General features: G+C 35.0%; 1 protein-coding gene across 3 annotated transcripts in view; it reads right to left on the bottom strand.

Moving 5' to 3' along the window:
* LOC129218597 (NADPH oxidase 4-like) overlaps window positions 1-24,273 on the bottom strand; it is a 121,560-nt gene that overhangs the window by 51,742 nt on the left and 45,545 nt on the right. For all 3 annotated transcript variants that reach the window (XM_054852917.1, XM_054852915.1, XM_054852916.1), the window contains 5 exons: window positions 15,263-15,360; window positions 14,387-14,414; window positions 14,213-14,285; window positions 7,324-7,404; window positions 6,972-7,113 (listed from right to left, as the gene is read on the bottom strand). In XM_054852917.1, the coding sequence (XP_054708892.1) occupies window positions 6,972-7,113; window positions 7,324-7,404; window positions 14,213-14,285; window positions 14,387-14,414; window positions 15,263-15,360 (422 nt within the window). The remainder of the gene's footprint in view (window positions 1-6,971; window positions 7,114-7,323; window positions 7,405-14,212; window positions 14,286-14,386; window positions 14,415-15,262; window positions 15,361-24,273) is intronic.

The following is a 24,273-nucleotide window of genomic DNA, read 5'->3' as shown; positions in this document are numbered from 1 at the left end:
TAAACATATTTTCGATTTTTTTTTTCAAAAACGCGAATTTCAAAATTTTCGGTTGATCTATGTGATTGAGCACTTGCCATGCGCATTCTCTGAAAAGAGAGCTTTCACTTTTGGTTTTAACAGGTTTTAGACGCATTCGAAAAAATGAGGATTTTTCAGGAACTGTGTATATAAAGGTAGACTTTTGAAACTTCAAAATTTTATTTAGTAGCAAGTGGCCAACAGACACTTTTAATTTAGTGATATAGCTCCATTTTTATTTTTAATTGCCGCTTCATCAAGTTTTTTTTTTTTTAAATGAAAACGAAGACGCAGCGTTTAGCCGATTTGCCGGCCGAAACCTTTCTCTGCATGCAACCTTTCGTTTCAGCGTAATTTCAAAAGGTTCGTTTAGCTTAGTGTCTTCTTGTTTTCACAAAAAGAAAATCACAGACAAGGTGGCGACTAAAAATGAAAATGTGGCTATATAACAAAATTATAAGTTTTCTGCCCATTTGCTGCTGAATAAAATTCTGAATTTTCAAGTCCACCTTTACATATAGAGTTCCTGAAAAACTCTTTTTAAATGCCTCTAAAACCAGTTAAACTCAAAAGTAGAAGTTCCTCTTTTCAGAGAATGTAGTACTCGATAGTACTAATCAGCAGGAAAAAAAATCCAAAATTTTAAAATTGGTATATTTAAAAAAAAGAAAAAAAATAATAAATCAAAATTATACTTAAAAACATCTTTTTCAAAACGTTGTAGAGAGAAAAATCAAACACATATTTCCAAGTTATGCATATCGTCTTAAAGAAAAAAAAATGATTATCTTTGAAATAAAAAAAATCGCAACAAATTATCATGCATCGATGATAAATAAATGCAATTTGAAAAAAAAATTCAAAAATTTCACGTGAGAAATAGCGCCCAGGTTGCCATCTTTGGCGGGCTGTATCTCGGAACAAACTTTTTTTTGAGAATAAACCAGAGTGGCCTAACTTTTTTTCAGAATTTTAACATTTGTAAATTAAAAAATGATGGTGATGAAATGAAGACTATGAAGGTAGCCCCCTGCCTGGTTTGACAAGCACTATACCTAAAAATATTGTGTTTTTATTTTGCTCTGCATTTTTATGCTTTATAACTGACTGTTAAGACTCACAATTAAAGTATAAAAAACATTTAATTCCAGCCCATCACATTTGTAATGAATATAACTTTTAACTCAGCTTCACACGACTTTCAATCACATCTATACTAATAATATAAAGCAGTAGAGTTTGTTTGAACGCAGTAATCTCAGGAACTACTGGTTCGAATTGAAAAACTCGTTTTAGTATTGAACAGTCCATTTATTGAGGAGGGTTATAGGCTATATAATAGGGTGGAACGAAAAAAACAAAGTTTTTTTTTTTTTTCGAATTGTAATTGTGCAGAAAAGTTGCGATTGATGAAGAATTACAAAACAAAACAAAAATTTTAAAAATCGGATAATATCATCCGATCCCGCAACGAGCCTAAAATTTGAAAAAATGGAAAATTTCGTGTGTTTTTAGCGATTTATTAAAAACTTTGCTCCAACGTTTCTTTTTAATACTCTAAGAGGGAAAAGTTACGATTGCTGAAGCCTTCAGAAATTTAAAAAAACATATTGAAATCAAATAATACCTTCTGATCCAGGAACAAGCATGAAAAGTAAAAAAAAAAAAGGAGAATTTCATCTTTTCTTATAGTGATTAAAAATTAAATTGTTCTTCTTGTTTTTTTGTTCCGGTGTTACAGGGAAAAGCCTTTTAAAAAACACTATATTACACATAAACATTAATTTAAATCTTGACTTTTAAGGTATCTTCTAAACATGCAAAACTACCATTCTTTACAACAATGAAACATTTTCAAATAATAAAAAGTTATAAAATATTTACCAAAATTACAATCCAGTATACAAGTCTTATTGTTTTAAGTGTTACTTGTTAAAGCTAATTTATAATCAGATTTTTTGGAAAATTCGGGCATAATTGACCTAGATTTCAATGTTGCTCTTATGTAGCCATCTCTTGATTTAAATCCACACACTTTGAGTGAAGCCTCCGTCACTAGCTTCACACACCTTTCGACAGCTTGCGTATGACAGGGGAATAGTTTTATATCCCAGTCGGGTATAGTGCCTGTTGTAATAAGATTTTCAATGTCTTTGTTAGGAACTTTTCGAAGAAAAGGTGGAGAAGATAACTTTGTCGTGTTCCAATTAATAATCTCTGTGTAATCTTCTGCTTCGAAATTTAGCGATGGAATGACAAAGTTCATAATGCTTTTGCCTTTAGAAACAGACTTCCTGGCTTTTAAGACGTTTTTAAACGCTAGTTCTCTTATGTGCCTCTTTTCATCAAAGATTATTGCCATTAATAAGTTTTCGGGATGCGCAAAGAAAGAGTTTCTTTCAATGACAGGGTAAACAACTTGTTTTAGATTGTCAGGTAAGTATCGACAGGTTTGAATTGTTCTGTAAACATGAATGGCACCGTCTGTGAAATTTTTGCGGTTCTTTATTTCAAACCAGACCGGCATGTAACATCTCAAAAAAGTCACTATGTCTTTTAAGTCACCTGATAGGATCGATACACTTACGTACAGTCTAAGGACTCTATTTGCACAAGTGAGCCATCTGGAATGTGAGAGTGGGCCAGGGTCACGATTTGACAAATCATTTGGGCAATTGCCACCCCTTATTGCCTGAGATATATCTAAAAGATATCTTTGATCCTTGCTCAAGCACTTTCTGTTTACATCTGGAATTGTACTGTCAATTGCTTGAAAATCTATTACTGGCAGTTTTTCGCAACCTCTGAGTTGTTCTCCTATTGGTCCAGAAAACGAATTTGGGCCAGTTGTTCCACCATCCAAATACCGAAAAAGATGGCGAAAAGGCAACTCAATGAAATGTAATAAATAAATAGCCCATTGCAATGGTCGTCCAATATAAATTTCAAATTGACGAATCGCGCCACTTTTCCACCCAGTATTGATTTTAGTACCATCGCAACCTACGATGGCTAAATCATAAAGTGAAATTCTTTGTTCATTTAGATATGAAACAATGCTATTCACTATGTCTTTGGCTGATCCAGAGTTTGGAGACACGTGGCCAATATAAACGGAAACAGGTTCTTTGATAATAGTATAATGCTCTTCTTTCACTGTTCGCCGAAATTGCTTTGATTCAATCTTATCTATATATAAAGTATCATCTTTTCTTCCGTCAAAATAAATACCCCGAATGGAGTCTTGTTTAATGCCACTTTGCAGACCTTTTCTATTTTGGCTCTTTTCTCTCCTAATTTTTTGTCTATCAACAACTTTAGAAGTATCTGTTTCAGTCACTAAGCCAACGTCTTGGAGCACACTGGATACTATGGCAGCAGTTGCACGATCAGATACGCCGTAACGATCGCTACTTAGTGCCGTAGTTTTCAGCTTAATCCTCATCTGCCACCGGGTTTTCTTTTCTGGGTCGGTTGACTTGTAATCATTATCAGGTTCTCTCTTGACTGAACAACTTGGTTGTTCTTCATTTGAAAGATCAAATTCATCTTTCATGACTGAAAGGCACTCAGTAACTTTTCGTTTTAAGGCATAGGCTTTTCTTTGAAATTTTTTTTTCAACCTTTTTGTTTCCTTTTGGTCCAAAGTTCCAATTTTTCCTATGCCATGTTTCCTCTGAAGATAGAGAAATCTTTGTTCAGAGATCAGTATCTTTTTAGATTTTTCACACGAACATTTCATGTAAATTGGACATTCACAAATGTCTGGGGTCTTTTTACAAGTGCAAACAACATTCATTACGCACTTACACGCAGAGACGTCAAAGAGTTTCCTTGCTTCACTTTTAAATTTATCAATCCTTTCTTTAAACTTTGGTTTATCCTTGTCTCGGTTGTAAGATCTCATGAAACTGAGATATTTTTTGTAGAAGATATAACTGAGCTGAGCAATTCTTTTCAGAGAAACTGTAGGAATCGAGGCCTTATCAAAGATACATTTAACTTTTTGCGCCACTATGTCCTTAACAATGGAAAAACTCACTTTCGTGTTATTGACTTTTCTAGCTAACTCAAATCTCTCTTGAAAGCAACTTTGAAGTACATTTTCATAAGTAGGGAGCTTATTTGTTGGCAAATCTCTCGGGTGGTCAAATATAGGGCACTCAAAGGACTTTCTCGTAATTCTTTTCTGCAAAGATGGATTCATGTTTGAAACACGTTTAGCAGAGCAAATCGACTTCACACGCACATTAGAAACATTGAGAAATACTGATGCCAGCACGACTGAGTTATTCATTTAAGTAAGATACCTATAGACATAAGCCAACTAAAAAGCTCATAAATTCAAGATCGTGAGGCGCTAATGGGGCGTATTAGATGCATACACTGTACTGAGCGGCATAAACAAATATAAGTCTCGCGGGATTAAAGGGCCATGTGGACAATTTCACAGGCAGGCTAATACTAAAATATCACATTTGTTTTATAAACAAATGTTCGTCTATTAGTATTTCATACCGAACTTATGAGGATCGTTAAACTAAAATAAAAAAAAAGCTGAAAAAGGGCTTAAAGTTTACATTTTTTCAAACATGTAGGTTCGTTGCGCGATCGAAAGATATTGTTTTATTTCAAAAAGATATTTTTTTTTGTTTTGAAGTCTTCATTAAACGTAACTTCTCCGTTCTGTAGCCTGAAAAAGTACATTGAACCAAAAATGTTAAAAATTCGGAAAAAACCTGAAATTCTCAACTTTTTCGATTTGTTAGGCTTGCTTTGATCAGAAGATATTATTCGATTTCAATTTTTTTTATTTTATTTCTGAAGGCTTTACCAATCATAACTTTTCCGTCTTAGAGCCTTAAAAAGAAACATTAAAACAAAATTTTTGAAAAATCAATAAGAAAATACGAAATTTTCCATTTTTTCAAATATTTAGGCTCGTTGCGGGATCGGAAGATATTATCCGATTTTTAAAATTTTTGTTTTGTTTTGTAAGTTTTCACCAATCGCAACTTTTCCGCACTATTACGATTCGAAAATAAAGACTTTGTTTTTTTTCGTTCCACCCTACTATATAACTTCACGCTATGACTAATAGGAGTAGAGCAGCAATAAAAAATATTATGAAAACGGGAAAACGTATATTAATATAAAATACCTGGAACGCAAAACACGCGTAGCCACGTTGGCTCGACCTGAAAGCACGGGCTTCGTGATGCAATGAGAGTAGGTTCTATTCAGCTACGAGGCAAATCTCGAGGGTACTTTTTAGAGAACATGCTAAATGACTTGTAAAATGAAAAAAATATATGACCTAACATTGTCTTATTTTTCTTATTAATTATTTAGTTAAAAAAGCTGAACAGTTGGTTTGAACGCGCTCATATCAGGAACTGAAGGTTCCTATTCCTATTCCGAGTCACAACTGACTACAACTGTATTTATGTCGAGGACTGCATACTAAGTGCCTTGCCTCCATTATTTTATATACCGATAGATGGCAGCACCATCACCGGATCGAACAGTTAATGAGAATTTAGAACTAGTCCAGGAGCTAATAGCTACCTGGTGCTAGCACCCCCAGAGGTATCGTTTCACTTGGAGGACATTGAGAACACGAGCATATTTAACGTCGCCCAGTCCCCTTTAATGACGACGGTGGATCTTCGACCATCGAGGTTCGAACTCAGGACCCTCCGGCCCCGAATCCGACACTCTACCGATCGGGCTACCACGGCCCAACTGAAGGTTCGAATTAAAAAATATTTTTGTGTTGATTAGTCCATTCATTGAGGATAGCTATAGGCTATATAACATTACGCTATGATCAATAGAAATGCAGCAGCAATAAAAAATGTTATGAAAACGGGAAAATTCATTTCGATACTAATATTATAAAGCTGAAGAGTTTGTCTGTTTGAACGCGCTAATCTCGGGAACTACTGGTACGAATTGAAAAATTCTTTTTGTGTTGAATAGTCCATTTATTAAGGAAGGCTATAGGCTACTGCTTTAAACCAGATTGACCGAAATATTTGTTACTGCAAATTAAATGTAAAATTAATCGTTTAGTTCTATGAATTCCTAATAGATGGTTGCTTAAGTTTAGTTCTATGAATCCCTAATAGATAGTGGGGTAAGTTAACTCTTCAAGAGGGCGCTGGCCGACAGTGTCGAAAGCTGCGAGGAACCATGCCTATGTTACGCTGTTGTGATCAGCGAACAGATTTTTGAATGCGGTTTTTTTTTTTCAATGTTCAGGTATAATTTGTTTTTGTAGGAAATTTCTATTAGGGATTTTGTTTTCTTCAACGTTTGTTTTTGTTCTTATAATTGAAGATAGTTACTTATCTAAGGAAAAATTTGATTTGTCGTATTATTCAACTGTGTTTGTTCACTATAACGTTTTTATTATAGAGTTGTTTATTTGGCGAAACACTTTAAATTGCAGGGGGAAAAACCGCTTCACTCGCTAAAAGGCAGGGTTGTGGTTGCTCTGCGCGTTAAGCGATGAACTATGTAATTGAAGGATTATTTTGAGTTTTAAAGCTACTGTTAATCTTTTTATGTGTTTTGGCGAATAGTTTTAAATTTCAGAGAGACTTTAATAGGTAATTTGAAAAGGTGTGTACGCATTGTAGTTGAAGAAAAATGATCATTTAACATCAGAAGGTGGGCGGGGGGAGTGTTTTTTTTTTTGTTCAACGGACTTCCTTTAACTTCTTAGTGCGGGCATCGCCCTACGGGTACTGCTAGTATAATATAAATAGAAAAAAAACATAACTTATCATTTTATTACAATTATTAATGAAACATTGTTTTAATCAAATTGATATTTAACATAGTTATTTACGACAGAAATAATAAATAATTTAATGAAATTTAAAAATGATCGGACAAAGTTATTTAAATTTCAATAGAATACTCGAAACAAAATAAGGACATACCCATGAATTATAAGAAACAAAGACCGGCATTTCGGTGCACGTTGTATCAACTGATAAAAATCTTTGGTTTTCTCTGCTCGACTTATTCATTTTGCAGCCTGGAATGTGGGTATTTACATTTACTTGTTCTTTTAGGATTCCACTAAAACAGAAATTCATTCACTCTTGCTTAAATAACTGTCATAAGATATACTGGAAAAATTAAGAGCTTAATTAAGATGTGTTAAGGAAGTGACATATAAATGAAATAAATAAAGGAAAGGCATAAATCAATTAAAATTGTAATGAACAAAAAAATTGCAATAAAGTTTTGAATTAGCTCATGCACTGAGTCAAACATGTTCTTGCGTACCTCATAGGATGAATCAACAATAGGATGAGGAAAATGATAAAGAGATGGTGGGTGATCAAAAATAAATCATAACTGATGTTCCTAGAAGAACAAATAATCCGACGTTATAAAAAGTATCTAAAAAACGCACAAGTGTTAAAGGAAAATAAATGAATATTAAAACTACACTGCTGTGCAAAAATTAAGGACGAGACGGTTTTTTCAATATAACTTTGTACAAAAGCTTTCCAAATCAACTCATTTAATATCGTAAGATCCCCAATACGTAAGGACATGTGTAATGTAAGCAACACTTACTAAAAGAGAAATCAGAGGGATAAAAAGAAGCTTTATTGAAGAAGTAGAATGGAGCGCAATGCGACTGAAGGCCGAAACATCCCTGTGATGGGTGTCCAGCAAGAAACATCCGGTCTTTAGTAGGGGATATGATCTCCCCCGACTGCTGGGCAGGGTTCACAGCGTCTGCCCATGCTGAGAATGAGGGTGTCAATGAGTTGTTGAGGCATTGCTGCCCATTCGTCTTGCAGCGCCAATCGAAGCTCCCGAATCGTTACTGGTGGTAAGGTACGAGCTGCCAAGCGTCTGCCTAGAAAATCCCATCCATGCTCGATGGAATTGAGATCCAGAGATCGTGCCGGCCAATCCATACGTTCAATATCCTCAATCTCTAAGAGCTGTTCGGCAGCTACGGTGCGATGACATGGTGCATTGTCGTCCATGAAAAGGAAGTGCGGACCCATAGCGCCTCTAAAAAGACGCACATATGGAAGAAGAATCTCGTTACAATAACGGGTCCGTTGACTGAACCTGCGTTGAAGATGTGAAGGTCTGTACGACTACCAAGCATGATGCCTCCCCAAACGAGAACACCGCGACTTCCATACCTGTCCTTTTCAATTAATTATGTTCGAGGGATGATTGCGGTTTCCCCGCTCTTTCCAGATGAGTATGCGCTGAGAATCGCTACTCAGACTGAATCTGCTCTCATCTGTAAAGGGTACTCGTCCCCATTCATTGTCTCTCCAATACCGGTGTTCCCGGCACCACAGAGAACGCCTTCTCTGATGGGCAGGCGTTAGAGGTACACACTGTATAGGGCGTCGTGCAAAGAGACCACCACCTTGCAGTCTTCTGGCCACGGTAAAACGCGATGTCGGTCGTCCAGTCGCCTGTGTCTTGTGTCTAGCGATTTCTCGCACTGTCTGCCGCCTGTTTCTTCTGACCCGTAAGACAATATACCTGTCATCTGCGGGTGTGGTTCCTCGTAGACGACCACTACTGAACCCCCGGATAGCTGTTCCTGTAGTTTGAAATTGTCTCCAAAGTCGTGAAACGATGCTGTGAGCAATTCCGAACTTTGCAGCCACACTTGTCACACTGCGGCCTTCCTCCAACTCCCCAATGATTCGACCTCGGGTAAAAGCATCCAGATGTCGTCTAACAGATTGATTATTCGCCATTTCTCGCTGAGGCAGCAACTCGGTGTGATTTTAACTGCTATACGGCGTGCAATCTCTTTGCCAGAAATACTGATCTTACACCGACAACATGCTTTATACTACTCAGACACTCCCCCATTACGTCTGCCTGCATATGTGCGCATGTGCTACCGTACATCGCCTTACTTAATCTCCTGATTGGTCTTTCTGTCCGCTCTGCCTCTTCGTTCAGCTGATATGCTAATTTTTCGACTTCGTCCTTAATTTTTGCACACCAGTGTATATTATTACACAAACATTAGTTAAACTATCACATTGCTTGGTAGTATACGTACGGATTCATTAAAATTGCCGAATTCTTCAGTGATACATACTTGACAGGTATTAAAAATAAACACACAAAGTACAACATTTCGTAAAACGTAAACTTATCTCCGGAAAATAGTGATATTTATAAAGAATGAATCAGTAAAATTAAAAATTTTAAAAAAATGTTTGATATAATTTAGGAGCATTAAATACTCGAATTTTCATAATTTTTACGGGAATACATTTCAGGAAATGTTAATAAATTCAATTTATGTGAAAAACGTTATGACAGTAAATAGCATCAATTATCACAATGGTAATATTTCGTGTTTTAGTCTTCTGCGTTCTGATTCGATTGCTGTTGGCATTGTTCATGAAAACAAAATGTAACTTTAAAATTACTTGGTAATTTGAAATATATATATATAATAAAGAGAGAGCGGATTTTTGTGTGTTTATATGTTCCGAGGTAATCTCTAAAACCAGTTCAGCTATTTCAAAAAATCTTTCAGTATATGAAAGGTGTATTGTTACTGAGTGACATAGGCTATAAATTATGCATATATGTATTTATACTAATTTTTTATACCAATTGTTTGTATACGCCACCAGTTTATGTTTCGTACCGTTTTATTCTTATAAACGTAAGCACTAGCACCGATTGTCCGGTCTTTGCACTCGCAAAATAGTTGAAGGTTATCTTTGATTTGAACGCTGAGGGATGAATATTCACTCAAAGAACAAAAAGTTTACGCCGTCAGCATAAGAATAGTCAAACTTTAACATGTATGAAGTATGAGGTTGCAGAGGATAAGGTATATGGCATTCCATTCGTCGTGGACATTGGAAACAATTTAGAGTCGCAGAGTGTTTATGCACCAAAATTTATTTAAATGAAATGTAACTGGGATTCGCTTCGAGCAAATTAGCTTTTGAATTCAGTTAGGGCAGCTAGCCGATATTAATCTGTGCTTCTAAAAGTTCTACTTTTGCATGCATTTCGGGCTATCCTTTGAGGATTTTTAGATATATTAATATTATAAACAGAGAGAGTTTACTTTGTATGTTTATTCGTTCCCTGTAATCGCTGGAACCACTGCACTTTTTCAAAAAATTCATTTATTGTATGAAAGGCACTTTCTTGCAGAGTGACACAAGCTATAAATCTATACTAATATTATAAAAAGAGAGAACGGATTTTTGTATGTTTATATGTTCGAGGTAAATTCCGGAACCACTTCTAATATTTGAAAACTTCTTTCACTTTATAAAAGGTGCATTCTTACTGAGGGACATAGGCTATAATTTATGCATTTTGTATGCATACTATATTTTTAAACCAATAGTTTGTCTTCGCTACCAGTTTTTTGTTTCGTACTGTTTTATCTGTACTATTATTAAGAGAGGGACTGGATTTTTGTATGTTTACATGTTCGAGGTAATCTCTGGAACCATTGCAGCTATTTGAAAAATTCTTTCACTTTATGAAAGGTGCATTCTTACTGAATGACATAGACTATAAATTATGCATACATGTACTTATACTATATTTTTAAACCAATAGTTTGTCTTTACCAGGTTATATTTCGCACTGATCTATTCTTATATACATAAACACAAGCACAGGTTGTCCTGTTCTTACAATGACAAAATAGTTGAAGTTTCTTTTGAACTGAATGCTGAAGAATAGAAGCAAGTGAAAAGAAAATCACGTTGGCGGCATAAGAACAGCCAAAACTTTACATGCATTTAAGGCTGCAGAGTAAAGGATATATAATTATCATCCTATTAGCCTTGGACATTGTGAGCCCTTTAGAGCCGCAGAATGTTCATGCATTAAAATTTATTAAAAAGAATAATAACTGGGATTCGCTTCGAGCAAATTAGTTTTTGGATTCAAGTAGTGCAGATAGACAATATTAATCCGTGTTTCTAATATTTGTAATTTTGCATGCATTTCGGGCTACCCTTTGAGGTTTATTATCTATACTAATATCTTCAAGATAGAGTTTTTATTTTGTATGTTTATATGTTCCTGGTAATCTCCGGAACCACTGCACCTATTAAAATAATTTTCTCTTTGTATGAAAGGCACAAACTTGCAGTGACATTTATACTAATATTATAAAGAGAGAGCGGTTTTGTATGTTTATATGTCCCGGACAAGATTGATACATGATTGCAACCTACTGAATGAGTACGTTTCCAATCACGCAAACAAATTAGTAAACGAACAGCGACTCGCCTTTATATGATACCAGAACGCAAATTAATGTTAAATGTCATACCCGGTGGAACTGAAAAAAGTTTAATAAATGAAACCAAAATGAACAGGCAGACTGAGGATAAGTGTGTATTTTTTTTTTAAACTTAATTGCAGCAATTTTACTTAGTGGTCGAAAAACTAACCATTCCAGATTTAAACTACTTTGAATGCCTTTGAATGCCCTTCAGAAAGACTCCGTGCGTTTCATAAGCAAAAAATAGGCCATTTGGAAAGCGTCTTCAAAAGAAGACATGGATTCTAAAAGAACTAAAAGACTAAGACAACATTGAGAGGTGTCATCTTCTTACTTGCCGGTGACTCTTAACAAACTATTCCTGCGGTTCCCTTGATAAACGCGTGCAGATATACTTTAAGCCTGTTTAAAGTCGTCTCCTTTTAAGAACTCTGTACGATCTCCGTATCTTAAGAACATGCCCGTATTCATTGTATTAAAATTAAAGGCGGCTTTTCAATAATTTTGTTGTGACACTTTAATTTTTCTTATGTATGCAATGGAACTGGACCCCAAGTAAATCAATATGGACTAATATGATTTACCGCATTATTCTTACTGGACCAGCAGCATGTCAGTCAGGAATATTTCTCGAAATACCCATGGTCCTTGCACATTTCCATATAAGTAATTGCGATTAACAATGAAAATTTCGTATGCCATCAACATGATCAAAACTGAAGGTTAAACGTACAACGTTACCTATGGGAAAATTATATTGTTCACGGGGAAGTAAAAGTTGGTCTCTCTTGATTAGGAAATGAAATGAATCAATTTCTTTCAAAACCTCAAAAAATTAGTCGAGGCGAAACCCCCTGCTTTTAGTTTTAGGTTTGAGCTCTAGTTTATTGTTTTTAGTTTAGTAAGTGGTGCTTTTGCCCAGTGTTACTCTATATTGCATGTACTGGAGCTTAAACATTCTCTTTTAGTTCATAGTTAAAATTTTGGTCTTTTGACCATAATTAATGAATCCTCCACGGCTGATGAGCTCTGGATTCATACTTTATCTTTTCCTACTTAATAGCTGTTTGCAATTTTCCTTTTTATCATCATTAATTATTTATAATTTGTTTAACATTTGAAATTGTGTTTGCTTGTGTTTAAACAGCTGGGAGTTTAGGGTTAGTAAAAATGGAGTGTTATGCTATTATACAGACAGCGAAACAATTCAATCACTGCATAAGGAATTTCCTCTTCGTGTACTCTCTCGTTTCGGTGATATGAATTGTACCCTAGATCGTGTGATTTTACATCATTAGACTTTCTCCCTATGGGGTTATTTGAATTCAAACGTCTATGTCAGCAATCCCACAACCACCCGCGCATTACCTAATTGCGATATCGAGCGCCAATAACAGTAAACTGCTTGACCCGCCCAAACTTTCATTATTTTTCAAATAATTGTTCGATAATGAAAACGCATTATAGAATCGAAAACGCTCCATTTGTAATAACCCTAGACCCTCAGCTGCCAAATTGTTCTTTTTTCAAGATTGCCCACAATTTATTGCAAAAATGGCGGCAAATTCAAATCTTGCGTTATAATTTTGGAACACCCTTCATATATATACTAGCTGCGTGCCCGGCGTTGCACGGGCTACGTAAAAAACGAAAGACATGTCTAATTGCTGTTTTTGCATTACTCTGACATCAGTTTCTAAAGCGCTAAGGAGTAAATAAATACGCGTAATGCAAGGTTTGCAAAACACCAGTAGAGCATATTTTTGGAAAAAATCTCTTTAAAGTTAATCATAGTTATCAATAATGCAAGTTATGCGTATTTTCAATTAGCACAAAAGATAAATATACATGCATTATGAATTATAATCTGTGCTCACTTTAAACTGAATTAAATCTGATAGACTGTATCTGAAATATTTGTATGTACAATTACGATCAGCTTTTTACATAAAATGACACATACTTTTTGGTTGCTTACGTGAAACTAAAGCACCAAAACTTAATAAATACCAATTAGCATTAATTTAATACCAAGTCATCAGATTCGAATTAAGCTTTAGTTAAAATCCTTAAAAACAATATTTTTGTTCAACTTTCTTTCACTTAAAGAAATTCAAACAATCTTACTTTAAAATGTTCTTGTAACGATACAAACTGTATTTCAAAAATAGAAACAGGAAGGAAAAAGAGAGTTATTACAATTCTAAAACTCACCCATGTGACAGGAAAAAATCCAACAAAATAAACATAATTAGTCGCACATCCTAAATGTACCAAAATATGAGGTCGGTGAATAATAAACTTATACTACAATCAATAAACATAGCTAAAGAAACAACTTTCATATGCTGAAAAGAGTTAAGAACGTTGAATGTAAAAAACAAAAAAAGGACAGACGATAAAATAAAGGCTATGTCCGAATAGGGCAACCAATTTTAAACTAATTTAAAATGAAATTCTAGATGGAAACGTTGTTTTAAGATTTGGACAGCAGCCAAAAAATCTTTTTTAAAACAATTATTAGAATTTTACTTGCTCGCGCATATGCAAAATGGCAACAGGAAGGAAATAAAAATTCCTGAATAACGTTATGTTAATTAACGTTTTAATTAATATCTCTGCTAATTAAAGTCGCACAATTACGAGATTGGTCCTATTGTTTTCTTTGGAAAATTTCTAATTGATCGTTACCTCGTTTGACTCCCGATTCGCAGTGGTTCTAGAGAAGATAGATCTTCAGAGAGACAGACAGACAGACAGACAGACGGACGCGAACAGATTTTAATATTATAGTAGATATATATATCTTACAATGCAAGGTAGACATACCAAAATATTTGTTGTCTAAAAATATTAAAGTTTCAGTTATGTTTACCAAGTTAAAAAAATAATAAATAATACCTCATAGGTCTAACAGCTGCTGCAGTTAAGATAAAAAGAATTATAACCATTAATATTCCAGTAATTCCAGGAACTGTAAAAGTAAATCATTAGGTGTAACATTTTACATTGCGTGACAATAGCAAGATTCATTGAAAATATATTACTCATAAAAAGATGATTACTATTACTGACCTGATCCAGTTATTAGGTTCAAGGGATCCTACAAAATGCAGATCAGTATGTGTTAACAATAACATTTTAAATGAACATAATATAACATGAAATAAAATAGAGACCGTACATAACAAAGAATTCTGGAACCGTTATACTAGTCATTTGATCTGACTGAATTCATTTTTCAAATTGAATTTAATTTTTAAAATTTATTTTATATATGAATTGACGATTAGCGTATTATATTTATAGCTACGCCTTCTTAGAAAATATACCATGTAGTCGTTTGTACTGTTTGGTATTTTAATATGCCTCAGAAAAAATGACTGAATAATTGAAAAAATATGTTTATGGTGAATTGGTTAAGTATTTAACCAAAGCTGATTTTTATTTTCTCGATTCATAGTGGAATACTTTTTTCTTTGGGCTGTACAATGTTTTTTTATGTGTAAATAAAAACCATGCCACAATAATAAATGTTTGATCCGTATTTAAAACACCTGTAAGGACACTTTTCCTCCCAGGATCAAGTCTCCTTGTAGAAAGGAAAACTGATCCTTTTTTATGACTCCGACTTCCAACTTTTGGTTTTTCTTTAAAATATTTTATTCCAATCCATATTTTTTTTAGAAAAGGCAGAACATTTTGAAGGGGTAAAGACTATTCTAAACATGTAACATGAAATTGTTTAGTTCCATTGTGTGTGTGTGTAAATCAAATACAAGTTATAAGCTCTAATAAGAAAAGGGTTCAACTATCCTCAGTCTTTCCTACGCATTAGCTGAAGAAAAGGAATTCATCAAAATTATACATTTCTGTAAACCTGGCATAATGTTGTAAAGAACATTTACACAAAACATTTATGGAAACACAAAAACAAGAAGTAGATATTACCTCTCCTTGAAAGTTGGCAGCATTAATATCTCTGAAATTTTTGTTATAATGACTTGAAAAGTTGAATGCATTAACAACATGAGCAATGGTATGAAAATCTGCAACATAAAAGGATAGCATCCCCGATTTTACAAAATAACGTCTCAAAATGATTATCATAGAAAAGTCTTTGCATTAAGGCAATTATGATGTACCGAAAATACAATTATAAACATTGAAATTTTAATGAACATGAATTTGTTAAACGTGAGGACTTCTTTTACTCCATAAGTGCAATATACAGTATTATTCTGTTTGATCTAATGACATAACTCTCTACATATTAAGACTAATGGTTTTTGCCTGAACTTAAATACCAATACACAGATTCTTATAGTCAGGCTCTGATGGTAAAATGTTGGTCGAGCTCATTTTTGTTTAGGTTGAAAAAGAAGAAATTCTTGGATTGACACAACGCCAACGATCGTTATCGGCAACGCATCTTCGCTATTTTTTCAAATGAAACCTTTTCAGAATCTACCAATCGGAGTCCAACTTATCAGAGCCAGACTATAACGGGGAAGGGGTTAGTCATGGGAAACAAAAAATCAAGTTTCCAACTGCTATTTGTAGCTTTGAAAACAATTTAAGAAAACGCTGTTGTGTGTTACAAAAAAATTCAAAATATAAATAACACAAATGTGAGCAAAAATTTATGGGCCTCGCAAATACTGATACTCCTCAAAAACCAGTATGTTGCCCAGTCAATAAAACTTCCTCTTTGATTTGAGTTAAGTTAACGAATTCCATGACAATTTTAAAATAGCTTCCAGCTTCTTCAGCAACCACGACGTGTATTCTTCGATTTTCATAATTATGTAAGAGAAATTTCACAGTAAAGACTTTTTAATTGTTGCACAAAACACCCTACATAGACTGCAAGTACACTCCTGTTAGTGAAAATTCCAACACCATGAAGGACTTACGCGAGTGAGCTGAAAATTGCAGGAAATGTAAAGTAGGGCATGATATGCAAATGATTAGAATTGCAGACTGGTAGCGCATGCATATGCTGAGCAGCGCTCTCTGAACGGCGGATCGAACCGAATATAAATAGACGGCTGTAGTGAGGCGTGTATGATTATCGGTGGTTATATGCTAGAGTAAACGTTAACTGAATCTTTACTATGCCTCTTCGACGAAAGAAAGCGAAATTTGAGCAAATTTTGTAGTTTGAACGGGGCAGAATCGTCGGCCTTCGTGAAGCTGGATTATCTTATCGTGCAGTAGCCACTCGTGGGCAGTGGAAAAGCAGCACAATCATGCGTGTTTGGAAGCAGTGGACAGACCAGGGTTCGACAGTTCGGAAATCCGGGAGTGGACCCCGAAATGTGACGTCAGCTCACGATGACAGACACCTGGTGCGTATGGCGCTGACGAACCGCCCAGCTTCTTCTAGACAATTGGCAGCACAGTGGTCAACAGCTGTAGGTGTTTCATTGTGTGCTTCATCAATTCGGAGACGTCTGCTGCAGCGTGGGCTGCGCGCAAGGATTCCTTTATACAGAATTCCTCTCAAGCAAAACCATCGCCGCCTGCGGCTACAATGGGCCAATGTGCATAGGAGCTGACGTGCTGATTAGCAGCAGATCGTCTTTTCTGACGAATCCCGCTTCAATTTGTGGCACCATGATGGCCGAATTCGTGTCAGGCGCTATGCCGGTGAACGGCACACTCCGGAGTGCATTATCGAACTCCACAGTGGACGAACACCCGGAGTTATGGTCTGGGGTGCCACCAGGGCCGCGCCAAGCCTGATCGGCGCCGTCGTGCAAATGTCTTTTGAGCGCCTTTGTGCTCTGACGTTCGAGGAAAATATAGTTAACACCTGGAGGGTGGTTTTGTAGACAAATATAAAATGGAAAAAATACGTTTGGCATTTAATTTATGCAAAAAATATTGGATGAATATTTAATTTCGCAATATGGTGTACGTTTTTACTTTATATCTCGAAATTATTCTGAGTTCAGTAGCTCCTCTGATATGCTAATAATGCGTTTGGGAAGACGAAAATATTTTAATACTTCTGTTGAAGCCACTTTGAATATCCATTTGATCTCTAACTGATGAATAATTAATAAAACTTTAATACTTGTCAAAACATGACAACATGAGCAGTGGCGCAACTAGAAAATAGTTTAAGGGGGCACAAATTGAAAAAAAAAAAATTCTTTTTATAAAAGAGGTCCGAGGGTTCTCCCCGGAAAATTTTTGAAATTTGTAGTTTGAAAAACGCAATTTTAGACGGTCTGTGTTGGTGTTATGGGGAGAAAAGGTACAAGGCGCTCTGCGGAAATTTATAGGAGTTGAAGCTTTAAAATGTGATTGAAAAGGTTTTATTTATTGATGTTAGAATAAGGAATGAAACTCAGGGATTCTACCTCATCGTTTTTTTTTTAATAGATAGAAATCAATTCCCCTTTTCTCCCCTCCAACTTTTCGAAATTGAACTTCCACAAACGCAATTGTAGACAACTTTGAAGATTTTCACAAGAAGGGAATTCTGGAGCTCCCCCTTAAAGTTTTTTTCAAAATTGAAGTCCTAAAAACCTAAGTAGCTTTCTATGATATTAGGAGAAATGGTTCAGAGGCTATTCTAACTTAAATTTTTCAGAAATCATGTTTGAAAAACCTAATTTTTGATAATATTTAAGGAAGGAGGTTCGAAAGGCCATTGCCCGAATTTTTGTTATTGTAAGACCATATTTGGTAACATTGGAACCGGCAATCTTTCGAAACTGAAGCTCTAAAAACGTATTTTAAGTGATTTTCTAAAAAGTTTCAATCGATGTTGCTTCGTATTTGGAAGCTTTCGCGAAATTTTGCGAAATTGAAGATTTGAAAACAAAATTTGAGATGCTCCGTAACGCTTTTGGCGTAGGGGGGGGGGGGAGAAATTCGGCGGAGTAGCATTTTGAAAATTTTCTTATTTTCAGGCGAACTAAAAAAAAGAAAAGAAATAGGATGGAGGGGGAGTAGCTGACCAATTAGTAGAAATTAAAGTTTTACCCCAACATCATTATTTTTTCCTTATAAAAACCACTTTGTTAGACTCGTTTTTTCCCCCTTCAGTAGCAAATACTTTTGAAAAACATTCAACTAAGCATTCTGGAGGGGAGGGGGCACGGCGGTGCAACCAAAGGGGTGTCCTCTGAACCCCTGCCCCCTCTGGTTGTGCCACGGAACAGGAGGGTACTGATTACAGGGATGAAAACAGCCCGAAGTCAAAAAAGAGGAAAAATTGCGAAACTTAAAATTTGAATATGTGCATATTTTTTACATTATGCGAAATTATATTGATACCGAACTGTCTTTTAAATATTAATAGATAAATTTTTTTTTTTTTTTTTTTTTTTTGTACTAGTAAAAATGCTAACAAATGAATAAATAGAGTAAGCTTGCATTTATTTAAGATTTTAACAGATATATCAATTCCATTTACCACTTTCAATTTGCCATAGCCCACAAATCAGGTGAAATTAAAACTTTAAAATGTGACATCTAATGCTATAAAACGTCCATATAAATAAACACTTAATACAAGCTGAATCACTGGACACCATAATTACAAAATGACATTATCAGTTTGGCTAACCTTGGAGAACCAATTTGAGGAGCATTTTGAAATTTTGTGGAGCAGCTGGGTATATTCTATAAAAGTCATTAAAAAACTAAACCCAATCTAAAACTTTTTTAGCTTTGATGGTCATTTTAGGCACTAGAATAAAATTATTATTTTTAAATTGATAAAAAAGTTTGAAACACTATGTCATGATTTGAGAACATAAGCATCTTTAACTTCCTATATTTACATGTCTGTCATAATAAAAAAGCACAGTATAATTAAAATAAATTTGAATTTATTAAGGTCTTCAAGAGCTACATCTTTGGTAAGCCTGATAAGCATTAAAACTAGATTAGAAGAATGATTTTGGCTTAAATTAACTCGGATGGAATAGGATAAACATTTTTGAATGCGCATGGCAGTCCTTCATAAAATAAATAAATAAATAAATAAAGTATAGGAAGGGTTGAAAATAATAGTCTACAAAAAGGTATTAATGTCTAAGCAGTAGAATGGCATAGCAGATACAAATGAGGGAGTGTTACAGAAGTGGATGCAATCGGATTTCAAAAGCTACATCTAACAATTGCACCCAACACCGCCACTCTCCATCATTTCCCCCTTCACTCCTTTCACCAACAGCAAAAAGTACTTCTTTCTACTCAAGAAAGAACATGTGCCTCAGCAAGAATCCTGATGGGAAGGTCGGGGCAGAAGGGAGTTTAAGGGGGATTTGCGCGATCGCTAGAAAGTGAATGTGAAATGGGCGTGGCAAAACAATGAGCGTACAAGTCTTCAGTAAAAAATAAAATACATACAAGAAGGGTTGAAAATAAAAATGAGCGAGTGTTATGGAAGCGGATGCAACTGGATTTCGAAATGCATAAAGGCTGGCGCTTTCTACGTCACGAAACGAAGTTCCTTTCTTCTTTCTACCTTAGAAAGAACACGCGAGTCAGCAAAAATCCTCCTGACGGGAAGAACGCAATCGCGATCGATCACTTGAAAATGCTCGGCGGAGGGAAATGAAAAAAATACAAAAAGCGGAAAATCGCGGATCCGCGGAAGATTTTCATCCCTGTGATTATATTTCTAAATTAAAGGATAACATTGCAGAGAATATTCTGCCTTAAAATCTGAAACTGAAACTTGCAGTTAAAACGAATACTTCTAACTTACGAAATTGTTAAAAAGGCATTGACATTAATATCTAAAACAAACACATTGCCCAAAGCTTTGTCTTTAATTTAATACAAAAATAGTTGAAAAAAAAGGGGGTGGAGAAATTGAGTAATTATGGTTAAGTTGTTACTTTTCGGAACTAAAAAGTTAATCTAAATTATTGTCTACAATATAAGTATATTACACACTAGTATATAATATGCAAATGAGCTTACCGTATTTTTTAATGTGTGATTACATGATGCAGTGGAATTCGCATGAACAGTAGTTAAAAATCACAAAAAGATATACGAAATATGAAGCATATTCACCGTAAGTGCCAAAATGGGGAATAGCAAATTTCTTGCGCTGCATCGAATGCTCAACCTTGTGAAATTATAGAAATACCGAAATGACATTCACGTTTCCACATATGAAGAAAAATGCTAATATATGCATCAATTAGCATCGTGTGTTTTCAGTGTAAAAGATTGCACTTTTCAATAGCATATTCAGACACAAGGCATTTTTTCCCTTATAGATAGGCAGCAAGGAGGATTATTTGTTTTCATGAGCAGTGTAATTTCACCAGGTACTTTTATAGATATAATGAAAAGTTCAATTTTATTTTTTTTTGGGGGGGGGGGGTTGGAGATTTTCCCCCATTTGGAGCATTTTTGATTGGTAGAGCTTGGCGCCTTTTTGACTCTGGCGCCGTCGTGCTCCACACGACCTTGCACATAGGGACGGCGCGGCCCTGGGTGCCATAGCATATCATGGACGATCACAATTGCTACAAATTGTAGGCAATTTGAACAGTACCCGATACATAAACGAAGTTTTACAGCCCCAAGCTATTCCTTTCCTGCAAGGATTGCCAGGCACTGTATTCCAGCAGGATAATGCACGTCCACATGTCGCCAAGACTGTCAAATTCTACCTTGATTCGCAGCAGCTGCAGCATGCCTTGGCCTGCATATTCCCCGGATATGTCACCGATTGAACATTTGTGGGATTTCGTTGGGCAGCGTCTCGCTCGTGAGCCTCGTACTGTTGCTTCGACAGGCGAACTTTGGTTGCGCATACAAACAATATGGAATGCTCTTCCGCATTCAGATATTCAAACTTTGTTTCACTCCATGCCGAGTCGTGTAGCAGCTATTATTGCGCCGCGTGGTGACCACACAAAATACTAATTTCTATCTCTTTTTATTGTTTGTTTGGTTTGAAAATGTAATCATTTATTTGCACCATTACCACTCAACTGTGTATTAAATTTCATTCAACTATGATGCTTCCTTCATGGTGCTGCAATTTTCACAAACAGGAGTGTATGTTGGATATACATACATAGTAGCATTATTTATAAATGTGTGAGGGTATATGTGTGATTGTGCGCACCGTTTCTTTTTGTTCTTATTATTTTTTTTCTTGCTTGACTTTTGCAATTCAATACGTTTTGGCTTTATTTCAGATAAGAATTCAGTTTTCTCGTAATTCATATCATTGACACCATGCTAAAACGAACGTAAAAAATCGTGTTTTTCAAGTTCGATGTTTGCCGTCATACTAAAAAAGAGCTACTAGTTATAAATACTACAAACGATCTTATTTTTTAATTCTTAAACTTATCTATACAAGTTTAACCATTGAAAATAACTAAACGCGTAAGATGAAAAAAAAAATTATATTCAGATTTTTGGCTCTCCTTAAAAGTGCAACTTTTCACATTCGTTTGTTTAGCATGGGTGCAGACGATATGTTAGAAAAGTGCACCCAGAACGATATTATAATGATGGTAAAATATAGTGTGTGTTTCATAAGTAAGAACTGAAAACCATTTCGTTGTATTACAGTAAAAGACTTCATTCTAACTCCGGTGCTCACATAACAATTGTAAAATCTTTACTAAAATATTTATAGCACTTTTAAAGTTATGGTCATAACATGACACAGTAAAAGCACCTTTCTTTTCCTATGATAAAATTCTCATTGTGTTGCAAAAAACTAGTAAACACAAAGAAAGTAAGTGATGTAGTTAAGCCTTGGCCCTGGTAAAAAGTTGCTTGATTTTGTGATAGCTCTTTTATGTTTGGGTTAAAAGAAGAGAAATTCTTAGATTAGAGCAAGGCCAATAATTGCTTTTTGCTACGCAAACGGGCTTAACAAATGGAATCGTTTAAGTTTAAATACATCGAAAGATAATTTTTCAGAGCCAGACTATACAATATCACGAAATTATATGTCTGATGGCTTAGCCTTCTTTGGCTATCAATAATATTATTGAATTAAACATCTGCTTATCAAATCGCGTTTTTGAAAACATAAAATCATGTCGCAATTCAGAATCGTGTATAATCGACAATTATAATTGGCTATTGTTTGTGGAATGGGAAAGTTGTGATGGGATAAAAAATACAAAACGTTTCAAACAGTTGTAATCCGCTCAAAATTTTCCATTACTACAAGCTAGCAATATTTCAAAAAAAAAAAAAAAATTGTCCAATTTTCCCCTTTTTATTCACATTTTTTTAGTTTTTTGAGAAATTATAATAAGCTGCCTCCTAAACTGCTGGCTATGGACTAGATCTCTAGAGAGAATAAAGATTCTTGTAATTGAAATAAATAAATAAATAAATAAATGTACACCCCTAAGAATTTAGTTACTCATTAATTAATCACTTAGTATGCTACTAACAAGGAAACGGCACGACCGTGGAGTCAAAGATTTGCGTCAATTTTTTTTTTTTTGTGGAGAGAGAGGACCCCTAGTACCTTACGTGGTTAAAGTAACAAGACGCAATATTCAGAAAATTATGAGAAAAATCAATTTAAAGTTGCCATGGAGACTCCTATGCGCCTTATGAATTTAAAATGTCAATGTCTTGACGAGCCGCCGCTAGCCTAGTTGGTTAAGGCCCGATATTGTGCTCCGAAGATAGCACGATCGAATCCCACTATGGACCTTTTTCTTTATTTTTTGGCTATTACAACAATTAGTGGTAACGCTTTTCACCCCAAAATTACTTTCTAAAATTAATTTTTGACAAAGATCGCAAATTCATTCACTGAAAAACATTATTGCTTGTTATTCTGTAAGGTTTGTTTTGCCTAGTAAAGGTTTATGACCTGAGGTTCCCTTACGATTGTAATGGACATCTGCGTATAAGACTGCGCGACCCTGTGAGAATTGCACTGCAGTTAATTTTTCTATTTCGGGGTGAACGTGAACCTACGTGTCAATTTCATCAAACGCAAAGTTATCGTACAATCAAAATTAAAAATGTTGGCTGAAGAAGTTGCTCGCTCTTCTGGAATAGGAGAGAAAATTCCCAAAGAATCCGTGTACAATGCACTCCCTTGGTGCAACCTTGTGATGTTTACTTCTACCGACGGGTCAAAAATTTCATAAAGCGCTTGCAAAACTGCAGCGAGTTGTTAGAGCAAAATAGAGAAGTTAATTCCCGGGAAGTATAAAAATTCATTCAGTTATTCACCATCAATTATCGTAACCAATATTCCAAGACATGATTCAATACACCTGGTTTGCGTCTAAATTATCCACTATACGAAATATTTTCATGAATGTTAATGAGGTATGTTTTTCTACTGATATATTGCAAATTCCCTGCAATTGTAAAAAATACGCTTTCATTTGTTGCGCAAGGTGTCGCAAAAATTATTGATTTGTTTGTTTCTATGATAACTACCACTGCGGTTTTTGTACATAATCATTAAAAAAAATTGAATTTTTCCTTATAGACTTGGTTGTTCTCATTAAAAACTCAATGTTCCTCCTCAGATACTTTAGAATGAAACATATGAATTGTTTTAAATTGTTTTGTTGGAAGAAAAAGAAAATAATTTTAAAAAATGAAGTAAATAAATTCTTAAAAATTATGAAGGGAAGAGAAACTATATTTCAATAATTGCTGTGATAACAAAAAAAAAAGATCCGAATGTCCTATGAGCAGTGTCCCTTATAACCGTAAAGGGACCACAGGTCAAAAACCATTACCAGGCAAAAACCTTACAGAATAACGAGCAGGAATGTTTTTCAGTGAATGAAAAAGTTTGCGATCTTTGGCAAAAATAAATTTCAGAAAGTAATATAGGGGCGAAAAGCGTTACCACTAATTGTTGTGATAGCAAAAAATAAATAAATAAATAAATAAATAATAATAAGAGGAAAGAAAAAGGTCCAAAGTGGGATTCGATCGTGCTTACTCTCGAGCACAACATCGCG

The sequence above is a fragment of the Uloborus diversus genome, chromosome 3, assembly GCF_026930045.1.
Source record: "Uloborus diversus isolate 005 chromosome 3, Udiv.v.3.1, whole genome shotgun sequence".
NCBI lineage: Eukaryota > Metazoa > Arthropoda > Arachnida > Araneae > Uloboridae > Uloborus > Uloborus diversus.
The sequence above is the reverse complement of the archived record's forward strand: the minus strand, read 5'-3'. Positions and strand labels throughout refer to the sequence as shown.